General features: G+C 40.0%; 1 protein-coding gene across 7 annotated transcripts in view; it reads left to right on the top strand.

Annotated features, from left to right (window-relative positions):
- mical2a (microtubule associated monooxygenase, calponin and LIM domain containing 2a) overlaps positions 1–22,465 on the top strand; it is a 59,527-nt gene extending 37,062 nt beyond the window's left edge. For 5 of the 7 annotated variants that reach the window (XM_033624746.2, XM_033624737.2, XM_033624685.2 and 2 more), the window contains 3 exons: positions 1,016–1,196; positions 1,314–1,390; positions 1,482–2,024. In XM_033624746.2, the coding sequence (XP_033480637.1) occupies positions 1,016–1,196; positions 1,314–1,390; positions 1,482–1,886 (663 nt within the window). In that variant the 3' untranslated portion in view covers positions 1,887–2,024. Of the gene's footprint in view, positions 1–1,015; positions 1,197–1,313; positions 1,391–1,481; positions 2,025–3,393; positions 3,440–7,257; positions 7,395–21,952; positions 22,008–22,408 lie in introns of those variants that run through there. The other 2 variants (XR_013493568.1, XM_033624710.2) reach the window with 2 other exon arrangements.
- Positions 22,466–24,210: the final 1,745 nt, after the last annotated feature.

Here is a 24,210-nt window from a genome sequence, read left to right as displayed (position 1 = left end):
GATTTATGCCAGTGGACGCTGCTTTGCATGAGCTCTGCTTTTAACTGCTGTGTCTGCCCCTTGTGCTTTTAATTACCAGCAGTCTTCACAGAGGAGAAGTGTGTGTTCTTGTGGTGGCACTTTGTGGGTTCCTCTACTCCACCCTTCCTAAACAGCCTGCTCCAACTTAACAGCCAGATGTTACAGCAGGACTTGCACCCTTTTAATATAGAGGGACAACTTCTGGGACACAATGTTTGGGCCTAATGTGATTCCTGAAGGGCAACTAGGGAAACTATTTAGACATGAGAAACTTTCTCACCGTGTTTATCCATATGATCTTGTGATTATTTCCTCTCTGTAATGATCCTTCATGCTTGACTTAACTATGTTTTCCTCTTGGCTGAATATTAGAGAGCAGTGGCTAATGAGTGTGGAGCTGTAGACTTTGAAGTAAAGACAATGTCCCAGATACAGCTCGCCATCACCTCAACCATCACTCAGTATATTCCCAAAATGATAGCGGGACCATAAGACATTCAGGAGGCGACACTGACAAGGAAACATTCATCAAAACAGCTGTGTGTTTTTTATATTGTCACCCCTCCTGCATGCAACACCACCCGTGTTTCTACAAGCATGGTAACACTTCCAGGAGTACCCAACTCAACACAGCTTAAATTTCCAATGAGAGGTTGAAAATATTGAACATGAAAGGGTTTTTTTTTGGAACTCGGAAAATACAAACTCTTAACTCAAGGTCTACTTATTGGCAAAAAAATAAAGTAAGTACGCTACGAGTTAAGACTGAACTTGAGTTAAAAGCAAAAGTGGAGCAATAAAACTGGATGAAACATTGATTATTCACAAAGGTTTCAGTGATCTAATGTTTATGATGTTAAGTATCTAATTACCAGGGTTAAGTAGTGGGAAAAATTATTTAAATAAAAAGATTGAAGCCGGAATTTAATCTACTGTTAGAAATTCATCTTCAAGTTTTCTTTGTCATCATCACTCTACCTGTACTCTGTTTCAGGGCGGTTCATTCCGTAGGCCGTTCCCCCCGTCAGGTGACAAGTGTCACTCATGCGAGAGGCGTGTTTATATGGTGGAGAGGGTCTGTGCCGAGGGGCTCTACTTCCACAGGGAGTGTTTTCGCTGCTCTACCTGCAGCTCTGCCCTGCGACAGGGAGCGCACGCCTTCGACTCTGAACAGGGTATGTGCCACTGAATATCAGCTATAGTCAGTATTGAATGCACATTGCACTCAACAAAAGAGCAAAGGTCAGTATTTAATTGGCTACGTTGTGCTGACATTTGTTGTGATCTTGCAGGGAAGTTGTACTGCAAACTTCATTTTGATCAACGTAACAATGGGACAACCCTACGGAGGAATTTTTCTCTACGCTCAGTGAGTAATTTGTTTTCAATTTCTAACAGTTTCCATCTTCCTGTAGCAATATTTACTGTATGATATCTAACTTCTCCAATGTCTGACTTAGAACCGTTATGGAGCTGGACTTCAGGAGCAATGTGCTGCCGACGGACAGATCTCCGAGTCCAGCAGCACAGAAGACCTGCAGAGCCAATCCTCAGCAGGTACCTTCAGCTCGTTCATGAAGAAACACCTGAGCTGGCCCCTGAGTGTGACTCGTGCTGTGTGTAATGCCCCGCGCTATCTGTCCCACCGTGTGCGTAGCACAGCACAGGCCCTCGCCGGCCACCTGAGGGACAATGCCCAGGACTATGCATACCTGTATGAGCTACTGAGCATGAGCTTGCCCCTGCTGCTTGTTTTACAAGAGGTACTGCTGCAGATGCACACAGAGGCTGTGTCTGATGGGCCCAGTTCTCTGCAGCCTGTACTGCTGTGGCTGCAGGAGCACATAGGGCACAGGCTCATCTAGATACTCAGCAGACCCCAGTTTGTAATATTTAACCCTGTGGTGCACATCAGCAGGACTGTTCTTGTCATAATATCATTTGTAGCCGTGCACACGCACCTTTGTAATGTTTACTTGCCTGTTTTTGCATCAGCCAAAGAAGAGACACTGTAGGTTGCTCATGCAACTTACTGCAATTTACTACAGGGGGGTCAATGAAAGCTGCACCAAATATTTTTTTTGCAGTGGGTTTGATGTGGAAACATTATTTGTAGGGTTAGAATAAGTTGAATAGATTTAAGATAGTTAAAATGCAGATGAAACAGGCCACAGTCGGTGCATTAAAGACTTGAGACTGCTGAAATAATCATTGCTGTAGAACTCAACCTTTTACAAACTGTCTTGGAAAAAAGATCCTGCAGTTAAAGTTTCTTAACTCAGGTTATGACTGACTCACTCAATGCACTTTACCTTTGGGAACTGCCTTGTCGAAGCAGCAGTAAACTGTCACACTATAAAAGCCTGCTCATGTTAACGCTGACCGCCAGACAGGTTTTCTTTTGATGATGCATATGTGCTCCTGCCATATGTTTTCTCTTATATATATATGTATTAATATATATATATATATATGTATTAATATGCATGTATGTGTGTTTTACACACATCGACAAGTTGCTCATTATCTTTTTATACTCTGACTACTCAGTTTACTTTCATGAACAGTTTTTATTGATATGGATAACACCAAAGAATCTCTCTGCTCTGGTGAGTTTCCTTCTCAGTATTTAGTTCTACTTTGCTGCCATCTACTGTCGACTCTCAGAAGAACCATGAAGGCAAAATGAGATGCCCCACCCCTTCTTTTTTTTAACCTCTCCCTTTATAACATTACACATCATTATGTTTTAAATATTTGACTGATGATTTTCTGATTTACTGTAGACAATAGAAGCTGGTGAGCACGCTGTGATGTGTTTGAATGTGCTCGCCACTCTTGCCATTGTTTCAAAGCATGCTGTTGGAAGGTCGACTGGAAGCCTTGCAGTTGCTTCCTGTTCAGATACACTATCTAATGATGCTGATGAAGCACTTTAGAGTTTCAGAGTGTTTTGTTTTTCTTTTTAAGATATATTTTAACAATGAGATGTGCAAAGACTTCAGGCATTATTTTGTGTATGTGTTTACAGCATGATGTGCTGGACATGCAACATGATGTTTGTGTTTTGTTGTCAGCTACCTAATGTTTCATGTTGAATTACTGAATCTGCTGCATGTAATCTGAGCTGGTTTACAGTGTTTTAAGATACCAAACAATTGTTCTCATACACACTGACTGGACTTGTGTGACATTAACTTCCTACATCTGTGTGACAAGACGACAATCATGCAAACTGTAACACACGTGTAAAGGTGCCAACATCGTCTTCATTATGAATGTCAGTATTGTGCTTTGTTTTCATAAACATTTTCTACGTTTGTGCTTACAGCTGTTATTTGTGTCTGTATGTTCTCTTTTCCTCCCGTTCAGCTGACGCCTTTTATGAAGTGTGTGAGCCAGCTGGATGGTTTTGAAGGTGATCACCTGCATGGTCACGTGGTCATGTGTCACAGTGGTGATGCTGCTGCAGATACTGATGATAAATAACTGACACAAAAGTGTCTAATGACTTATATATGACTTAACAGCATTGCTAAAGTGATTTAAAATGTTTGAAGTGACACTTTGAGTTTCGACTAAACTAAACTCATGACTAATGAACGGCTTCCATGTTTGTCATTGATCCTCCAGCTGTTTGGGGAATGAACTGGTACTAACTAAGCCTGGTTCAAGAGCCCTACAGCTCCTGTTTTGTTAGTAATTTAAGGAATGAAATTGCAGTTCTGCCTGATTGTTGTGATAGCACCAACTAGTAGATGGAGGAAACCAAGGAACCATCAAAGCAGGTTTTATTGCAACTTTTTTGCACTTTCACACAAGTTTTCTTCTCAGAACATCAACTTTTTAAATCAAAATCAAAAGAAATATCAGTTGACTGATGAGTTGGATGTATTAACCAACCAATAAACACCTTCCATGAAAGTCCATTTAGTCTGTTTGGCAGCTTTTGATTGGATCACAAAACCCTCCCCAGCAGATGGAGTTGCCCACTTATCTTCTCTGAAAACTTTTCTATATGCACTGACAGGAACTACTGTTTTCAAGGTCAAAAATAAAGTTGTAAGCTTAAATTCAAAGCCAGCGTGAATGGAGTGTCTTTAAAGTGCTCAGAAAAATGGAAATATCTGCAATTCAGCTCTTGTGGTGAGGTTGTTTAGACAGATACTGTTTGTAACATTGAGATTTAGCTGTCAAATTCAACATCTTGACAATATTTTGTTGGATTAAAGGGAATCACCACCTAAATTGAAAATGCCAGTGTGTTATTTCCACGGCCTAGGAAAGTTCAATCAGTATTTGTGAACATGAGCTACTCTCCCTCAAAGCCAGAGACCAGAGAAGTAGGTTTCAAACTTGCAAGTTCCTCAGGTATAGAGTCTGGAGCTGCCCCATACACAGTGAATGGGAGTCTGATTTTGTGGACCCACTGAATGTTTCTTTTCAACTCAATTCAATTGTATTTATAAAGCCCAATATCAAAAAATCACAATATTCCTCCAAGGGCTTTACAGCATATGACATCCCTCTGTCCTTAGGACCCTCGCAGCGGATAAGGAAAAACTCCCCCAAAAAAGCCCTTTAATGGGGAAAAATGGTAGAAACCTCAGGAAGAGCAACTGAGGAGGGATCTCTCTTCCAGGACGGACAGACGTGCAGTCGATGTTATGTGTACAGAACAGAGCAACATAATAAATTAACAGTAATCCGTATGACACAATGATACATGAAGAGAGACAGAGACAGTGGGAGATGATAGTATATGTGTATATACGTGACAATAATCATATGTATGTGATGATAGTAAAAGTATGACTAATAATTACAGCAGCAGTAGGAGGCATCAGGCAGGACCATGACACACGATCCAGGCGTAGCTGCAATATGAGGTAACGTGCAAGACAGTGGTGCACAAAGGATCTGGAGAAGAAGCCAAGTTAGTGACATGCAGTAATAGGACGTGAATGTTAGCAAGTGAAGAAGAACCAACTTCTCAGAAACTGAAGAGAGAGAGAGAGAGAGAGAGAGAGAGAGAGAGAGAGAGAGAGAGAGAGAGAGAGAGAAGAAGAAGAGAAGGGGCTCAGTGTATCATTTCTTTTTATACCCCAATGAGCTTTATTCTATTGCAGCATTCTCCGTTCTGAAACAGAAAATGTACCCAGCTCCACACTTTATCACAGATTTGACTTTTAACACTCTGGTTCTTGGATTTGGGAGAGAGTTGTTCATGTTTACTGATACTTTTGGACTGTCTTAGACCAAAAGAGTAACATGTATGAATATTTGAAAAGGGCTGTAGTTCACCTTTAAATGTTGAATGACTCATTGATGCGTTTTAAAAGAGAACTCCACTGATTTTGCATCAAAGTCTGTTTACAGGTCTTAAGGTGAACTAGAATAGCTGTATAAAGCCTCGAGGCTACATTCACACTGCAATATAAGATTCCAGTGTGAACCAGTCCTGAACTGACCTGCGTGTTAAAAGAACAATAACAAAGCTATGTCACAGTGTCATAAGGAAGTAAACATGCAGTCGTTCAGTCACCGTTTATGGTTTCATGTATAAGTTGCTGAGCAGTGGAAGCCAGCGAATTTGTGAGCAGATGATTGGCAGAGCAAGGATGAGGAGAAAGGGAGACACATTTTTAATGATGTTCTTTTTGTGAAGCAATGGCTGTTACTTCTGTACAGAGGTGTGTGTAGATGCCTCTCCACAAGACTCGCAACAAGACACTCAGAAGAGGCAAGTGACATAAAAGTGACTGTTCAGACTGAGGTCGCACTGCAAAAAATCAGACTTGCATCTGATTTAGGACCACATATGAAAGTGGCCCAAAAGATCAGATTCGTACTTTTACATTTGTCTGCAGACTGAACGTTTCCTTATGGTTCATTTAAGTACCTGATACAACGCCAGTTAAAAAATCCCAAACTAACCCTTTAACGTCTCCATACAGAGGTTCAACATGGCACCATTTAGAGAAACCTTCGCTTTCAGTGTGTGCATTGTCCTCTATAACATTATATTTTCCCCACACAACAACAGGCCTGATGAATACCTGGTTTCTAAAACACATTAGTGACATTTCTCTTCATCCTCTTAAGAAACTTAAAGTGGAAAAGTATCTACATGTTGTTAGACACCATTCAGGGATGCACTTAGAGGACTGAACTTCCATTGACTTAAGAAATTTGCTATGTTACACAATTCTACCTTTAAAAAAAAGTCCTTGACTCCACATCAGTTTATGTTCTGTTGAAACTTGTGTTCTCTGTTTGCTTTGAAAGTAAATATTGAAGGTTAATGTCACTTCTGAAAAGACGATGTCCACCATTTAACATTCCACCGCGACCTCTGCTCCTGCTGCTGTTATTACAAATAATAATGATAATAAGAGCGGAGATATGTAAACACAAAATCCATCACAGTGAATGAGCGTGTGCCAGTGAGCTGTGTTTAATACGCTGAGGTTATTACGTTCATTTCATCAATGCTGTCTGAGTCGAAGGTGAGGACACAAGGGTGGATATTTTGAATCATTTTGGCCTGTGATGTTTAGCAGAGAACAAATTTTAAACCACAATTGCTGCTTATGCACCAAAAAGCTCCTCTCCTTCACAGTCTACACGCACTGACACGTAGATTTACTAATGAATTATCTCCTCTACACTGTGTAGCTCCTGTATTTGCTATACATTTACAAATAAACCAATGTATCTGTGTTCTTCCTCTTCCTTCTTGTCCCACTTTCCTCAAATCTAACTCTTCAGGCAGGTTTTCAGCCTCTGAAAGCTCGAGTTATGAGCACAGAATGTGACAGAGTTCCTCACATTTAATCTCATTAAATATGTGTCCATCACAATGTAACAGTGAATTTAAGAAGATGTAAGCAAATGTTTAGCCCAACACATTATTACACAGCAAAGGAGATGAGCTCCATTAAAAGATTATTGGTTATTTATCCAATTACATCCAAAGGCTAATATCGCGTCACCTGCTGTCCCTCTTTGTTTTCGAATGTTTAATGAATTCACACACTTTTAGTGATTCACATTACACCCCAAAGATCCTTAACAACTAAGAAACACATACTGTAAAAATGATCTGAATACATTTTCAAAATTAATATCTCAATTAATTAGTTCAACTTTGAAACTATAATGGCAGTGGAGAGTGTGCACATCTACAGTGATGCACAAATTTCCAATGTTTGTTTCCTGTTGTTCTTCATTTAGAAGCTGCAGCTCAAGTGAAGTGTCACTTCACCCACAGACGACTGAGAATTAAAGATGAACTCTTCATGACGTTGTATAAAATTGTTTATAATTCATGCTGACCTCTGTATTTCTCAATAAATGTATGCTGTTACTAATATTTGACTCTGTTTTTCAGACACAAAACACTAATTAATATTTGGAATGACTGTATGAAAAAAGGGATGTAGCTAGCATGATGTCACCTACCGTTTTGAGCCCCGAGTTTGACATTTTGTCCGTCGCCAACTTTTTTTTTTTTCAGCCAGAATTGACCGTATTTGGACCCAGAGTGTGGTGACGACTTTGAGGCAGCCTGTCACTCAACCCACCAAAGTGCCAAAAAAAATACATTTAAAAAACTCAACAGTGACGTCTCTTTCCAGAAATCATGACCTGGTTACTCAAGATAATCCACAGACTTTGTGATCATTTTCATGTCCACATTATTTTCTTTCTACTGAACTACACCCAAGGTGGCATGGTGCATGTTCTCCCCATGTCAGCGTGTGCTTTCTCCGGGTACTCCGGCTTCCTCCCGCAGTCCAAAGACATGCAGGGTAATTGGTGACTCTAAATTTCCCATAGGTATGAATGTGAGCGTGAATGGTTGTCTGTCTGTTTGCGTCAGCCCTGTGATAGTCTGGCAACCTGTCCAGGGTGTACCCTGCAGAAAGGCTTTAGCCACCCTGGACCTAGTACCAGGATGAGCAGTTACAGATTACAAATGAATGAATTACATCTAGCAACGCGCAAAGAAAGCGTGTATCTACTGTTAGCTCACCTAGCACCATTGAGTTAGCTAACATAACAGCTAATTCGAGGAGGACGCCATAAATGTTTATGTCTCGGGCCGTCACGAGCCTGAGCATGTCGACACTGAGTAGATGCACGTTTCCTTCTGCACAGTGATATGGTTGGGGTTCGGTAGAAAGAAAATGGTTGCACTGCCCACAAGTGGCAGAAATATTAGTTATTGCAACCACTGAAAAAGAACAAGGAGGATTTAGAGGCTTTAATTATATGATTATGTATTCAAAACTTTAATTACAGCAGCACAACAGGATAGGTGGTCAAAGAATACAGTACGCCTGACTGGATGTCGTCACGAGCAGGAACATTAACGTGATTACTTGCTGAGAGAGATATTTGAAGGAGCTCAGACTTTATTTAATTCATGTTTTTGTAAATCTGATTGTCATCCCATCAAACCTACAAAAACAACTCCATGGATACAAAGTGTACTCACAATATGATAAATGGACATCCACTAAGTATTTGAATTATTTTTGAATGAGAAATCCATTACAAAGCTGGTACTCTGGGTAATCTTCAACAAAATGTCCCCAATCGTGAAGCCACCAAATGCTTCTTTTACATTTACCCCACAGATCTGTGGTGTAAAACGCAATCTTGCAGGAGTCCCTGCACTTTGTCGTGTGTGCATCTCTTGTGGAGCGCCATGTGTTTACTGACCTCTTGTAACTTTTTCATTTCTCTCCTTTTATTATTAAATGACCTTTCCTTAAATACAAAAGGAGCAGAATAGAAAACAAGTTATACAGTAACAATGATTAGGATTCAAGCAACAGAGCAATCAGAGCCTGAAATTGCATCGAAATTACAGAAGCTGTGAAAGTTGATGAAAAAATAGAAAAGCTGGGACGAGATGAATCTAAAAATATAATGTCATTATTTTTGCACTTTCACGCAAATCGTCCTGTTAAACAGTCAAGCACAAATCTGCAAAAGGGAGGAGACACTCGGCGGACTGCTGGAGTAAATAATCTATATTCTCTTTGAACATTTACTTTTCCTCTGAAGAGAAAAGCATAAAACAGCCGACATTTAAGGCAATTTTTATTTCCTATATTTACAATATTTTACAGCGAGGCTATTGAGAAGGCATTGTATGGCGCCACTGTGTGACATAAAAGCACACATGGTGAAAAAAAAAATGCCAGTAGAAACAGGCTCCACACATAACAGAGCATCGCAGCTGATAAACAAGATCCCTGTTTTATATTGACAAATGTAAGGAGAGCAGCCATGTCATTCTATATCTTATAAGCCTCATATAACAAATCACTCAGAGCGTATCTGATCATCTCACACTAAATAACAGGACACAGAGAAATACATTGAAGGCCCTGCCGGACAGATGAAAGACACAGAGCAGAAGAGTGAAGTTTTCCTCAGTGTGATGATGCTGCCAGTCAGCGAGGCTCCTCTCTGTCTGCAACGAGCTCCTGATTCAGTCTGTTAGTGCAGACAGCAACAACATGGGATTTTTTTTAAATTTTTTTTAAAAAAATGTCTTTAATCATAATGACAGGGCAGGAAAAGTCCTGCTTTTTGTTGCTTAGTGCATCTGAAAGGAAAACAGATATTTTTCGCCTTTAGACTGTACATATAAGGGCTTCAATAAAATCACTAAATCAAACATAAAACAGAGCTGTAATCATCTATTTAACACCAGACTATCACAGGACTGACACATAGGAACAACCATTCACACTCACATTCACACCTACGTTCAATTTAAAGTCACCAATACCTGCATGTCTTTGGACTGTGGGAGGAAGCCGGAGTACCCAGAGGAAACCCACACAGAAGGCTCATGCAAACTCCACACAGAAAGGCTCCAGCTGGCCCACAGATTCAAACCTGGAGCCCACCTGCTGTGAGGTCAAAATGCTTAACACTGAACCACCGTGTCGCCTAAACTGACCATTTTAGAGCATTTTGAAACAAAGATCTTAAATCAGGGTTTCTCAAAGTTCAGCTTAGAGTGCCATTTTAAGGAGCCGTGTGATTGAAGGCTGCGCAGGAGGAGCACACACACTATGATTTTTAAATTTTATTTTTTAAGGCATTCTAACATTCAACAAAACTATAACGGTTGACAGTGTTATTTTACACTTTTTAAAAAATTTATGTAATGAAATGTGGAGACAGTACACTGATTGACATTGACTGTACCTACCCTCAGCAGTAAAGCAACATTTTGAACATCTTTGAATATGCGGGGGATGTGGGCATTGAAAAGAAGATTTTTAATCTGAAATAGTTTTTGCTGGTTAGATAAAATAAATAAAAGATAATATAATAACTGCCTACTACTAAAATCACTGGTGGAAAGCATACTTTTAACCTCTAGTCTACAGTGTGAAGTGAAAAGCTTCTGAGGCAGCATTTTACATCAAGTATCTACTCACTGTTGAACTCGCCCCTGAAACCTGTCAGCCTTCACAAGTGCATCAATATTTCATGTGCTTTGGTGGGCCGGTTCTGGCCCCCGGGCCGTTTGTTTGGCACCCATGGTGTAAAGCATCCATAAGAAATGAGATTCATATGGAGCCCAGAACCTGACAGATCAGAGGAGCCAAACATTTAACTGAATACATTATCAAATAAAACAATATTGCCAGTTAAACAAAGTGTAAAAAGAAAAGACAATAATATAGCTAATATAAAGAAATATAAAGTTTTATACTTTCCCTTTAACCTCCAATCAGTTAATAATAATCTTTTCTTTTTTTTTTAAATTTAGTAGCATGATGAAAATGGGAGATGTTTTGATTTCTAACTATGTAACTAACTGTATTCTCCACTGATATTAGATTTTTGACTTGTCTGATCATCTTTTCCTGCCTTTTGTTGGTGTCGTTGCTCCACAGCTGCACACAACATGGAAATTCTTTTTAGCAACGTATTTCAAACTTTATCCCTCTCAATGTGCAACTATGCCACAAAGTATTCAGCAATCATTCCTTAATATCTGCAGTGTACATTTCATTCACTAAAAGAATGTTGTTGATGCTTGAGATCCTTGAACACATTGTGCACTGCCTCTTCTGAACTAAGCTGGTGCTCAGAGCATAATACAAACATTTGGAACTGCATTTTTTGAGAAGCAAATCAGGAGGTTCAAACACGGCAGCCTTCAACATGACCAAAAAAAATCAAATTTTTGCTTTTGTGTGGACCCAAAAATTCCATTAAGCTGTATAAATCAAGTCCCGGCAGCTCGTCCGGTGGAGTTAGATATGCAGATAATCTGGATGTTTTTAATCAGTTTTGTAATTACTGCTTTCATGTACAGGGCTGCTGAATGGTCATGTTTTGCTTTAATGTTTATTTACAATATTTAATTTTTACTTTCATGAATTTAATCAGCTTCCACTAGATTGAGTTGAAATCTTAGAGGTTTATTGTCGCGCTTGCCTAAATATATGCCCATAGATTCCATGGACATATATCATGTAGGTAAGTGTGAAAATATCTATATTGTTTCAATTGTAAATTGATCATTTAAGGGTTTAGTGTGTGGGATTTAAAGGCATCTACCAGTGAAGTTGCAGAACTGAAACTTCCATGTTCTAACCGTGTAGGAAAACTACAGTACGACTGCCAATGCGAGAACACAGAAAGGTGAATGGTCCTATTTAGAGCCAGTGTTTGGACGACACATTCTCACTCCAACCTCGTCACATGTTAACATTTGTTCATGGACTTTCAACGTACAGACATGACGTGAAAGGTACCCTGGGTGTGTTGGTTGTTGACGTTCTGGGACACTGTGTCAAGTTCTGCTTGTTAAATGCATTGTCTTCTTTCAAAATACACTTCCGTTTTCACAGGAAATTTAATGTTTACCTACAGTCTCTTTCAAAATAAACACACTATGTCAGTATTACACCGTAAATTGACGTGATTTTTTTCTTCAACAACAAAAACACATGGTTGGGTTTAGGAAAAAAGAACAGGGTTTGGCTGTATCTTACGGGATGTGAATAACGATCTCCCGGGTGAAAGGGGGTGTTTGTTGGACCCATGCACCACCACCCTCTCTAGTCGGACTTTCAACACTTTGACTTTTCATCCATCCAAATTTAACGTTTACATACAGTCTCTTTCAAAGTAAAGGCAACAAAAGGAAGTGGTTGGGTTTACGAATCTTACAGGATGTGAAAACCGCTCTCTCAGGTGAAGGTCTGTATTTGGTGGACCCATCCACCATGCCTCCCGCCCGCCCTACTTGGACTTTTGCCGCCTTAACTTTCGTTCTTGGCCCGCCGCATTTCCCCTGACACAGTGGGATGCTGTTATACTATAACAGCATCATGATGATGTTAAAGGACACCTTTTTTCGTTGGTATCTGATGCTGCAAGTCACTGCCCAAGTGCCGGATTCTGACGACTTCTGAGTGAGACCGGGCTCAATGGACAGCTACTTGACGAAGAAGGCAAACTAGCTGGACGACGTGGCCAAACACAAGCATGATGCTGAGTGTATTAAGCTATGTGGACCTCAGGCTAATGACTAGGGAAAACACATGGTCAGACCAGTGGGGAACCACAGATTTAGGAGAACTACGAATGCTGATGTCAGAACACAAAAAGGCAAATAGTCCTATCCAGAGCCAGTGTTTGGTTTGATTCTGGGCTACTATAGAACAACATGGCAGACTCTGTGGAAGAGGGTCCACTGTGTATATAGATATAAACAGCTCATTCTGAGGTAAAACAAAACACAACAATTCTTACAGTACAGGCCAAAAGTTTGGACACACCTTCTCATTCAATGCGTTTTCTTTATTTTCATGACTATTTACATTGTAGATTCTCACTGAAGGCATCAAAACTATGAATGAACACATGTGGAGTTATGTACTTAACAAAAAAAGGTGAAATAACTGAAAACATGTTTTATATTCTAGTTTCTTCAAAATAGCCACCCTTTGCTCTGATTACTGCTTTGCACACTCTTGGCATTCTCTCCATGAGCTTCAAGAGGTAGTCACCTGAAATGGTTTTCCAACAGTCTTGAAGGAGTTCCCAGAGGTGTTTAGCACTTGTTGGCCCCTTTGCCTTCACTCTGCGGTCCAGCTCACCCCAAACCATATCGATTGGGTTCAGGTCCGGTGACTGTGGAGGCCAGGTCATCTGCCGCAGCACTCCATCACTCTCCTTCTTGGTCAAATAGCCCTTACACAGCCTGGAGGTGTGTTTGGGGTCATTGTCCTGTTGAAAAATAAATGATGGTCCAACTAAACGCAAACCGGATGGGATGGCATGTCGCTGCAGGATGCTGTGGTAGCCATGCTGGTTCAGTGTGCCTTCAATTTTGAATAAATCCCCAACAGTGTCACCAGCAAAACACCCCCACACCATCACACCTCCTCCTCCATGTTTCACAGTGGGAACCAGGCATGTGGAATCCATCCGTTCACTTTTTCTGCGTCTCACAAAGACACGGCGGTTGGAACCAAAGATCTCAAATTTGGACTCATCAGACCAAAGCACAGATTTCCACTGGTCTAATGTCCATTCCTTGTGTTTCTTGGCCCAAACAAATCTCTTCTGCTTGTTGCCTCTCCTTAGCAGTGGTTTCCTAGCAGCTATTTGACCATGAAGGCCTGATTGGCGCAGTCTCCTCTTAACAGTTGTTCTAGAGATGGGTCTGCTGCTAGAACTCTGTGTGGCATTCATCTGGTCTCTGATCTGAGCTGCTGTTAACTTGCGATTTCTGAGGCTGGTGACTCGGATGAACTTATCCTCAGAAGCAGAGGTGACTCTTGGTCTTCCTTTCCTGGGTCGGTCCTCATGTGTGCCAGTTTCGTTGTAGCGCTTGATGGTTTTTGCAACTCCACTTGGGGACACATTTAAAGTTTTTGCAATTTTCCGGACTGACTGACCTTCATTTCTTAAAGTAATGATGGCCACTCGTTTTTCTTTAGTTAGCTGATTGGTTCTTGCCATAATATGAATTTTAACAGTTGTCCAATAGGGCTGTCGGCTGTGTATTAACCTGACTTCTGCACAACACAACTGATGGTCCCAACCCCATTGATAAAGCAAGAAATTCCACTAATTAACCCTGATAAGGCACACCTGTGAAGTGGAAACCATTTCAGGTGACTACCTCTTGAAGCTCATGGAGAGAATGCCAAGAGTGTGCAAAGCAGTAATCAGAGCAAAGGGTGGCTATTTTGAAGAAACTAGAATATAAAACATGTTTTCAGTTATTTCACCTTTTTTGTTAAGTACATAACTCCACATGTGTTCATTCATAGTTTTGATGCCTTCAGTGAGAATCTACAATGTAAATAGTCATGAAAATAAAGAAAACGCATTGAATGAGAAGGTGTGTCCAAACTTTTGGCCTGTACTGTATATTGGGGTGATTATAAATTAATCAAAACATAATTTAGAATATTATGTTCCATTTCTGCTAATATATGCCCCTACATCCTACACACTGGACCCTTAATAGAATCACTAAGCATGTCATTGACAATTCTCATTGGTTCAATTCAAAACCGTCTGGATAATTTCATTCAGACATCTCAGAGTGACAGTGAGTTTAGCCAGACCCCTCTAAAACATCATGAAGAGATACTGTATGTGCTGCAGGTCTGGCAGTGTTGGACTATTTGAAATATCTGGAAACCAGTGAGTGAGAGGGAAGAAGCGTGTCTGAAAATGGCAACTGAATAAAACCTTGAAAAGTACTACCTGTGACGCAGAGCCACGAAAACACTCTTCTTATTACACACATGGTATTCGCGGAGGATTTCTTCCTGGAAACAGATACATGTAGCCGTGTATGGAACAACACAATCACATGTAAAAGCTCTCATGAAATGGGTAAAGCTTGAATCACTATTCTGGTAAATCAATTGGAAAAATGTCACCGATTATTACTTTAATAGCATTCCACATACAGATAATGTAGGGGCTTCAAAGGTAAAAGGCAATAATGTCTTTTCTTTTTACACAGAAAACTAACAGCTGCCTTCTGTATTGACTGTGTTGACTGTATCGACCATCACACATCTCGAGATGCCTTTAATAGCTTTGACTAATAGATGTTCTCCTATGGCAATTTCGCCTTTATTAGAAATAATAACAAATCAAAAGATGAAGAAGAAGAAGAATAGAAAACAGACTGGAAAGTATACTTACACTTAACATGTACACTACATATTTATTATTTATAATATTTGTATAATGTTGTATATAATATTTGTGATTCAATCAAAAAAAGAGGAAATATAAAGTAATCTTTTTTCCACCACTTAAATGATCATTCGCAGAGACAGCTAAATTCATTAAACAGGAGTTTTTTAAATATGTTGAATGTTTTTTTAGAGCATAGAAAATACATCGGAAAACCAAAGCGATTGTGATTAAAAATAACGTTATAGAAAAGAAAAAATATACACAGCAAGGTGCTTCATCTAAAAAATACTGTTATATAAGCCTTCGCCCTGAAAGAATTTTAGCACAGGGTCCCAAATCTGATCAAACACATGCCTTTCTGTTTCCAAGTGGAGAATACAACATCAATTGGACTGGGTTTAAAAGAGTGATTGTCACGACTCGGGGTGTCTATATGGATTTTAAGAGCCTGTATATGTTGGTTTATTCATTTCCAGACTTTCCTGGTATTGTCCATTACAAAGCTGTTGTTAAAAAGTGAACTGTTAACAGTAGGACTGTTGAGAAGAGCGACCAGGGAGGTTTTTTTCTCTGCTTTTTGGCTCGTTACAGACAGGCCAGTAACCCAACACCTGCTAATGTGTGCTCAACTTTATTCTCTAGTTTAAGATCCATTCATTCAGGAGGTTTTTACCAGGAGCCGAATTATCAGCAGAGGTCTCCTCTTCTGCCAAACAAATGGACCCGGTGATTAAAAGGGGTAAAAACTGTGAATAAAACAGTTGCACATTAAAAATAGGTGTTTTTCCGATGCTGTTTGCTCGTTAGGGAGGGGCTACTAAATACGATGACCAATGTGAAAACGCGACCGGCCCTGTTTAGCATCTTGAAAAAGCAAAAAGCCCTGTCTAGCATCAATGTTTGGTCAGTCTGTTCTGGGCTACTGGAGAAACATGGTGCTGCAGCATTGCAGTCTCTGTGGAACATAGCCAGTTTTGTGAGTAACTGCAGCTGCACAAGCATGCCACTTCATCTTCAAGAGACAAGATCTGTAGATCTGTAGATTTTTTTTTTGAACACTTTATTTTTTTCAATTTTCCAGGGACAGAATATATTAAAAGGACATATTATAAAACATTACAAGGAAAAGAGGAACACAGAACAAAAAAGTCCAAACAAACAAACCAACTGTCTGCCTGCCAGTTTATAGATTTACACAGTCTTTCAAAAAATGTTGTTTCAAGGGATGCATGATATTGCATTTTTTGCTGATATCCGATATGCCGATATGTAACAGCTTATTTGACTGATAGCCGATACCAATATTGATATATTTACTTTTATCCCTACCTACTTTTAATAATCATCAAGTGTCTTCTGTAGTGGAATTAACATCATATTATGCATGATTACTCTTATTGTGATGGCCTACCAGCAGATGGAGACATGAAATGTGATGCTTTTCAATCAAGTTAAACACCAGACCCACTCATTTAGCCAGGCCGGTCAGAGTCCCTATAGTTGTGGGGGTAATATAACACTGTGCCAAGAAAGATCCCCAAATCCTCTCAGATCTGTTCTGTGTATTGGATTTGTGCAGGTGTAGTCTTTCCATTTGTATAGTGGACAACATTTCCCTGAGCCAATGTGTAAAACAGGTTGGAGTGGTAGACCTCCACGTGAGAAGACTAAGTTTCTTGGCAACCACCACTCCTAAGTGCAAAGCAATCTGTGTGCTGTATGGCAGCTCAAAAGTCTCTGCAGTGCAACCAACAATGGCCAGGTGGTGGTCGGCTGAGTGTCTCTGGAATAGGCTTTTGAGAGCCACTCAAAGATTGCAGTTCAAAAGTTGTATAATAGAGCAAAACCAGAAAAGACATGCGAGTGATCCTATAGCAGAGCAGCACTTGTCACATTTGGGAGACACTCGCAAGATGTGGTTCAGTTTTTGCATCACCTCATACCAGATTAACCTGTAACGTGAGTTAATAGAACAACAATGAAGCATTTCCCAGGACTCTGATGATATCTCTGAATTCAAAGAAACCAAAGTAATAAAACAGTTCACAAGTTTTAATATTAGCTGCTTAGACTCTGGAAGGAGCGAGAGATTTTCAAGAAAAGGATGGGTGGTGGGGTGGATTCAAAAGCCCTGTTTCTTTCAGTGTAGAACCTTTAGAACCAAAAGCAACTTCTACAGACATTTACCCAGCCTGGTTCCAGACCATAGACCCCGCCCACTCAACTGAGTAGGCTTGCATCTCTGGTCTGGCATACTTCAATGAATTTGCGATTTATCTCGTCCAAACGCTGGACAGAACAATGAACGCCGGGGGTCTAGCGATTAGCCAATCAGCGCCACGCTGATGTCAAGCTGTACACTGGTGGGTAACTGGTGAGGATAGCAACAATGGCGACCGCTACAGATCCTACAGACCACATTGACGATGCTATCAAGGTATTTCGCCACTACTCGCGTTAATGGAGGACCAAATTAAGGAAGCTGCTAAACTGGATTTAACGGCGATGCAGCTGGGCGTGCACAACGACGGAGACATTTTAAACGGGCAATGCTCGCTTGTTTTCGGCACCCCCGAGGCATGGATACTAATGACGTCAGATTCTGGGTGAGTCGTTGATCTCTACTGATTGGTTAGGGAAAAAATCAAATTCCCTCCCCCTTGTAAATCGCCTTCAATGGAAGCCATGTCAGACTGAAGGTTCTGGGAGCTTCAGTCTGACACTCAGGCTAACATTTACCTAGACCCTAGATCCGTTTAGTATTTCCCCTGCATACAGTAGTCTTCACTGTAGGCGGGGTTGTTGTCGCTCACTGCTCCGTCCAGCTTTCACTGTATTTCCTTGTCACTAGTGATACAGAGGAACGTCTCCATGGGATATTTAAAGGTAGCGGATTTGCGCACTGAGTCCTTTTCGAGCAAAAGCAGGGGTGCAGTGCTGCCAGAACGCACCAGAACGACGCTGCGCCACGTTTTTTCTCCCCAGTTGAAATTCATACACATTTTTTTAAAAGGGAGAGGGAAAGAGAGGGGACCAGAGGTGAGCCCACGGCTGCTGCAGCAAGGACATTGCCTTTATACATGGGACGCCTGCTCTACACACTGAGCTACTGGACACCCACATATACATTTTTTTTATTATGATGAAAGTGCATGTCATTCAAGAGAGACAATAAAAACAAGTGGAATGGTCAGAGTTTTCATACTGACATTTAAGGTGTGTTGAGTAACATTATAAGTAAACGTTTCACCTTAAGAGTTGACGATAGCTGCAGTAGCCTTTGAGTGGCACAGTGAATTCAATTATTTTTTCTCAGTCTATAGCTGCTGATACAGGCAGCAAACATCCTTTCATCTTGAAGTTATTGTTGACTGATGTATGAAAAACTCATCACAGCATGAACAGAGGCTACATGAGCTTCAAAACCAGCCTCATCTCAGCCCTGAGCAAGAGTGATGGTTTTCTAATGAGCGATCAATGAACTGCAGTGCTTCCAGCTTGACTTTTTAGTATTGGATCAGTGTGCCAGATACCCCAACAGAGGGGTGACAAAAAATGGGGACAGTTCTATCGGTACCATGCAAAACTTTTCACAATGGAAATGGAGAAACAACTGATTTAATGTGTACCAAACTGAAGTGAAGTGAACTGGACTGCTGGGTGGAGATGAGGCTAACACAGTGCCTGACATGAGGTTATATGAAAAAGTAGGAATTTTGAATATTGAACTTAGCACTTAATTAAATAAACAATGCAAAATGGCCACCAATGTACAGATCTGAATCTGATACCCCTCTCACTCCAGACTGTAAACAGCCCATCTAACTGTCCAATTAGTGATTTCAGTATATGAGAGCATATATGGAAACACTGGGAATTTGGTGAGTCACTTTTATCTGATTTAACATTCACATAGAATTCTTTATGGTTAAGTTTTGTTGATTGGACTTGTCAAACAAACCTGTGCAAAACAAAAGCCCCGAAGTGAAGAACTGTTAAGAGCAGGGGCTTCTAGCTGTATCCATGTTCAGTCTCTGCACCAACACATTTCCAGTAGGTAGGAACCCTGGAGTTAACTGCCCAGTATTAGTGTTTCAAAATTGGCAGACCAAGACCACCCCTCTCAAGGCGTTTATGTGGGTGAGCTGGTAATTAGTTGTTTAATCTCTCTCCAGTATTCCCATGTTCCCATAAACTCCAGCTTCCAAGATACTGCAGATGTAAGTAGATGTGAATAACAGCAAATGAACTCAACCAAGTTTTGCTTGAGTGCAGGACATTATTACTGGCTGTGCTTATTCACCGGAGCAACAATTTTATAAGAGTTTTTCCACTACAATCGCCTATTTAAAGAAGGTTTTTCCAAGGATAGAGGCACTCGTCAGGAAACTGGAGCACTTGTAACTGCATACGATGGTAGAGAGAGAGAGAGTGTTGTGTTGTTTCTTGGGAACATCTTAATTCAAGAACATGAATTTCAAGCGGGTAAGCACGTGCACAGAGTGAACCATAAATAAACAGTGATCATAATGTTTATGTGAAAAATGTATATCCTCTGAACAGATTGTGAGTGTGTTTACACAAGACATTTTTTTTATTCTGATTGAGCTAAATTTTTGATTTGTAGTCAAATGAAGTGTTCCACGTAAACACAGTTAAAATGGATGTTTTACTCTTTCAAGTTTATGTTCATGTGTTGGTGTCCAGTTTCGTTTTATTTTGAAATGTGATCTCATTGTGTTTAGTGTTTCTGTTACTTCCTGAGTTTTCCCGCCTTTGCTGATTACCTCATGTGTTTCACCAGCGTGTTGTTCCATTCACCTGTGTGTAGTTAGCGGCCCTTGAGTATTTATTAAAAGGGGGTGACCCAGCGATTTTAACTAATTATAGACCAATATCTAATTTATCAGTGCTGGCCAAAGTTCTTGAAGCTTTTGTGAGTGAGCAAGTTAAGGTGTTTTTACATTCTAACACCATTTTATCGAAATATCAATCAGGCTTCAGGAAAAAGCATAGTACCATTACAGCTGCAATGAAGGTGGTAAATGACATTTCTGTTGCACTTGACAAGAAACAACATTGTACATCTCTTTTTATTGATTTGTCGAAAGCGTTTGACACAGTTGACCACGATATTTTAAAACTTAGACTCTTGCAATCAGGACTCTCGGAGCAAGCAGTTACTTGGTTCACCAACTATCTCAGTAATAGGACTCAGTGCATTAAATATGATGGCCTGTGTTCTGATATTGTTACTGTCCACAAGGGGGTGCCGCAGGGTTCTGTATTAGGTCCCCTTTTATTCATTATTTATATCAATGATTTGGGTATAAATGTGACAAATGCTAATTTGCATTTCTATGCTGATGACACAGTTATTTACTGCTGTGGATCAACTCTTGTTCAGGCCATTGAATCCCTGCAGAAAGCCTTTGTTGCTGTCCAGCACTCATTACTTCAGATGAAACTTGTTCTCAATGCAGACAAGACTAAGCTTATGCTGTTCTCTAATTCTAGGAAGAGGCCACAAATTATCCCCTCAGTGACCACTCTCGAGGGAAATGAAATAGAGGTGGTTCACGAGTATAAATACCTGGGTGTTTTGATTGCTGCCTCCCTCACTTTCAAGCCGCATATAGAGAAATTAGTGAAGAAGCTGAGGATAAAACTGGGTTTTTACTTTCGAAATAAGCTATGTTTTTCTTTTAATGCAAAAAAGCAACTTGTTGCTGCTACCTTTTTACCAGTGTTGGATTATGGAGATCTTTTATATATGAATGCGTCTGCTAAATGTCTTCATATGGTTGACACTGTCTACCACGCTTCTCTGAGGTTCATTACTAATTGTAAACCATTGACACACCACTGTGAGTTATACTCTCGGGTTGGATGGGCTGCTCTGGCCACCCGAAGGCTCAGTCATTGGTATATTTTTATATATAAGGCATTACTTGGTCTACTGCCTTCCTACATTTGTTCCTTAATTGCACAGAGAAGTGCTGGTCCTTACTCCTTTCGTTCGCAAGACTACTTGTTGCTTTCTGTTCCATATTCCCGTACTGAATTAGGTAAAAAGGCTTTTGTCTACTCTGCACCTTCAGCATGGAATATGTTGCAAAATGACTGGAAACTAACAGGGTTAATTTCTTTGAGCGCCTTTAAATCCAAACTAAGAATACTTGAGGCTGACTCCACTACATGTACTTGTTTTTCATAATCTGCTTGTAAATTTAATACTATTTGTTTGTGTTTTATCTGTGTAATCTGTAACTGTGCTTCATACTTGCTGCTGCCTATCTTGGCCAGGTCTCCCTTGAAAAAGAGGTTGTTAATCTCAATGGGATCTTCCTGGTTAAATAAAGGTTAATAAATAAATAAATAAAATTTAAAGCCCAGTGTTTTCTGCATTTAGTTGCCAGATTGTCATTGTCACCCTGGTGTGTTCATGCTCTCCAGCTTTTTCCTCATGTTTGATTCCTTGCTTGGATTTATGGACTTTGCTTTTTGTGTGATTTCCCTGAATGGACTTTTCTGCCTTCACTGACTGCCTTCACGTGTACGACCCCTGACCTCCTAAGTAAAGATTTGTATTTCATTAACTGTTCTTGGGGTTTTGTGTTTCTGTCTGCATCTGAGTCCCAGTTTTGTATTAAATCGTTACTCGTTTATGACTAATTCATGACTAATGTTGCCGTTTTTGGATTCTCAGTTCAGCAGAGGCACGGGAGAAAAACATTTTCTTCATGAACTCGAAGTAATAAGCGGTGAGTAACTGATACACAAATGGTCAATTTGTGGGTAATTATTCCTTTAATTATAGTATTTGTGGATTACAGTGTCTGTATATAACCAGGGAGACTGAGAACAGCTGTGCAGGTGGGCATGAGAATCAGGTGAAATACTGGAGACGACTGCAGGGCAGGGAGGGAATAGCAGGCTCCAAAATGGTACAAAGTGACAGGCAAACTATGTATAAAAAAACCCTAATTGCTATGTAGCCTTTTTTCCACCCCAGGCATATTAACATGTCAAAGCAGGAAAGCCACAGTGGTAATTAATAACATTAATAATGTATTTCAAAGTAGGTAAGACAGTTGCAGTGGCAAGTTTTCTTGTTGTCATCCTCCCCTGATTTCATGCCTGATATGCCAGTGTCCTGCCTCAGGTGACCAGTTTGCTGCCTACACTCATCAGCCTCCTGCCAGTCTCCTCCTACAGCCTCGCACCAGTCAGCATTCACTGGTCGTCGCTCGTCATCAGGTGTCGAACGGCCCCTTCATGTCTTCAGCCTGACCTCCTCTGCTTTCTGCCAACTAACACCTATTGAGAGTTCAGTTTGTTTCAGATGAACTGGGGGTGTGACTGCAGTCGTAGCTTAATCCTGGTTCCATCACTGTCTTCCTGATCTGTCTGAGAAATCTTTAATTTTTTGCATCTTAATAGTCTCAAAATGACAACTTGTACAAGTGGGGATAATGGCACACACTTTCAGAGAGTCTCTTCTCGAGGGCATTCATGGTGTTACTCTCTTGCTGCAACACCATGTGCCTTTTTAAGTAACATTTTCAATGTAGGAATTTATTCTGTAATGACATTGTTACAGGACAGTGCTGCTTTTACTTAAAGTGGCTATAACTGATATTTTTATAATAACAATATACTGAATGACAACGTGAGTTTTTAGTCACACACTATAAGATTTTGAAAAAACACTAGATGTTGCGGGGTCACTATTTGCAAGACTACAACTAGATTCTTTTTGAGATTATTTCCCATCCTGCTACTCATGGAAAATATTATGCCAGACTTCCTCTGAGAAATGACATATTAGCAATTCCTTATGTGCCTGCAAAAACTAGTAACTCTAAAAACAAAATATAAAAAGGTGTCACATATCGACAGTGTTCTTGTCAATAATGTAATTTATAGGGAAACTGTATTTGCATACTAACTTAAGATTTTAGCCTCTGTTAGTTATTTGCACTGCTTTAGTAGGAGGAGGCAGTGGGAATGAGAGGGGAACTGTTTCAGTGACAGGCACCCCACCTCCCTTAATCAGAACTGAACTACTAGGAAGAATGTCTTTCTCTTACAGTGCTCCATATACATGGAATAACCTGCAAAAGACCTTAAACTTGGACACTCTGCTGCCCTTATGGCTGTTTAAATGCCTTATTTCTGATCCTGTTTTAATTGAGTGTAAATGCTTTTCACTATACATCTACACCTTAACATGTTTATCACGCTGCATTTCTACTTTTAGTGATCATTTATTGCTATTGTTGTTTGTTGCATGATTTCATATCTGTTTTAATGGGTATGCATGATGGTTCATTGTTTGCTTATTGACTGTTTTAAATGTCTCAGTGCTCGGCATCACTGAACATAAGGGTCTCCCTCAATTGATTTCCTGAGTGTTAAATAAAGGTTTGAATGAATGAATAAAATGTTAACATTCTATGTATATGTTTTGTTATTTGGATCGTGTGTACTGTAATTGTATTAAGTTGGTTACACACATGGGATCCCTCCTAACTTGACTCCTCAGTCAATTTTTTTCCACAGTTAGAGTTTTTTGGGGGGAATTTTTCCTCATCTGAAGTGAGCGACTAATAATAGAGGGTGTTGTGATTCGATATATTGGGCTATAAAATTGACTGGATTTGCGGTGATGAGAAGAAATCAATTTCTTATAAAGTTTGTAGTTATAGTAGGGCTGTATATCATGACATGAGACTAGATATCTTTCAGATTATGGATACTGTAATATCCAGAGTGATGTCTTGTCCTAGTTTTAAAGGCTGCATTACAGTAAAGTGATGCAATTTTCAGATTTTATCTGTTCTAGCTGTTCTATTATTTGCCTGTGCCCACTGCATTCATTATATCCACACTACTGATGATAATTTATCCAAAATCTCTCTGTGTTAATATTTTGTGACAGCACCAATAGTAAACCCTACAATA

Source organism: Epinephelus lanceolatus, chromosome 2 (assembly GCF_041903045.1).
Source record: "Epinephelus lanceolatus isolate andai-2023 chromosome 2, ASM4190304v1, whole genome shotgun sequence".
Taxonomy (NCBI): domain Eukaryota; kingdom Metazoa; phylum Chordata; class Actinopteri; order Perciformes; family Serranidae; genus Epinephelus; species Epinephelus lanceolatus.
This window is presented reverse-complemented; position numbering and strand designations above follow the sequence as displayed.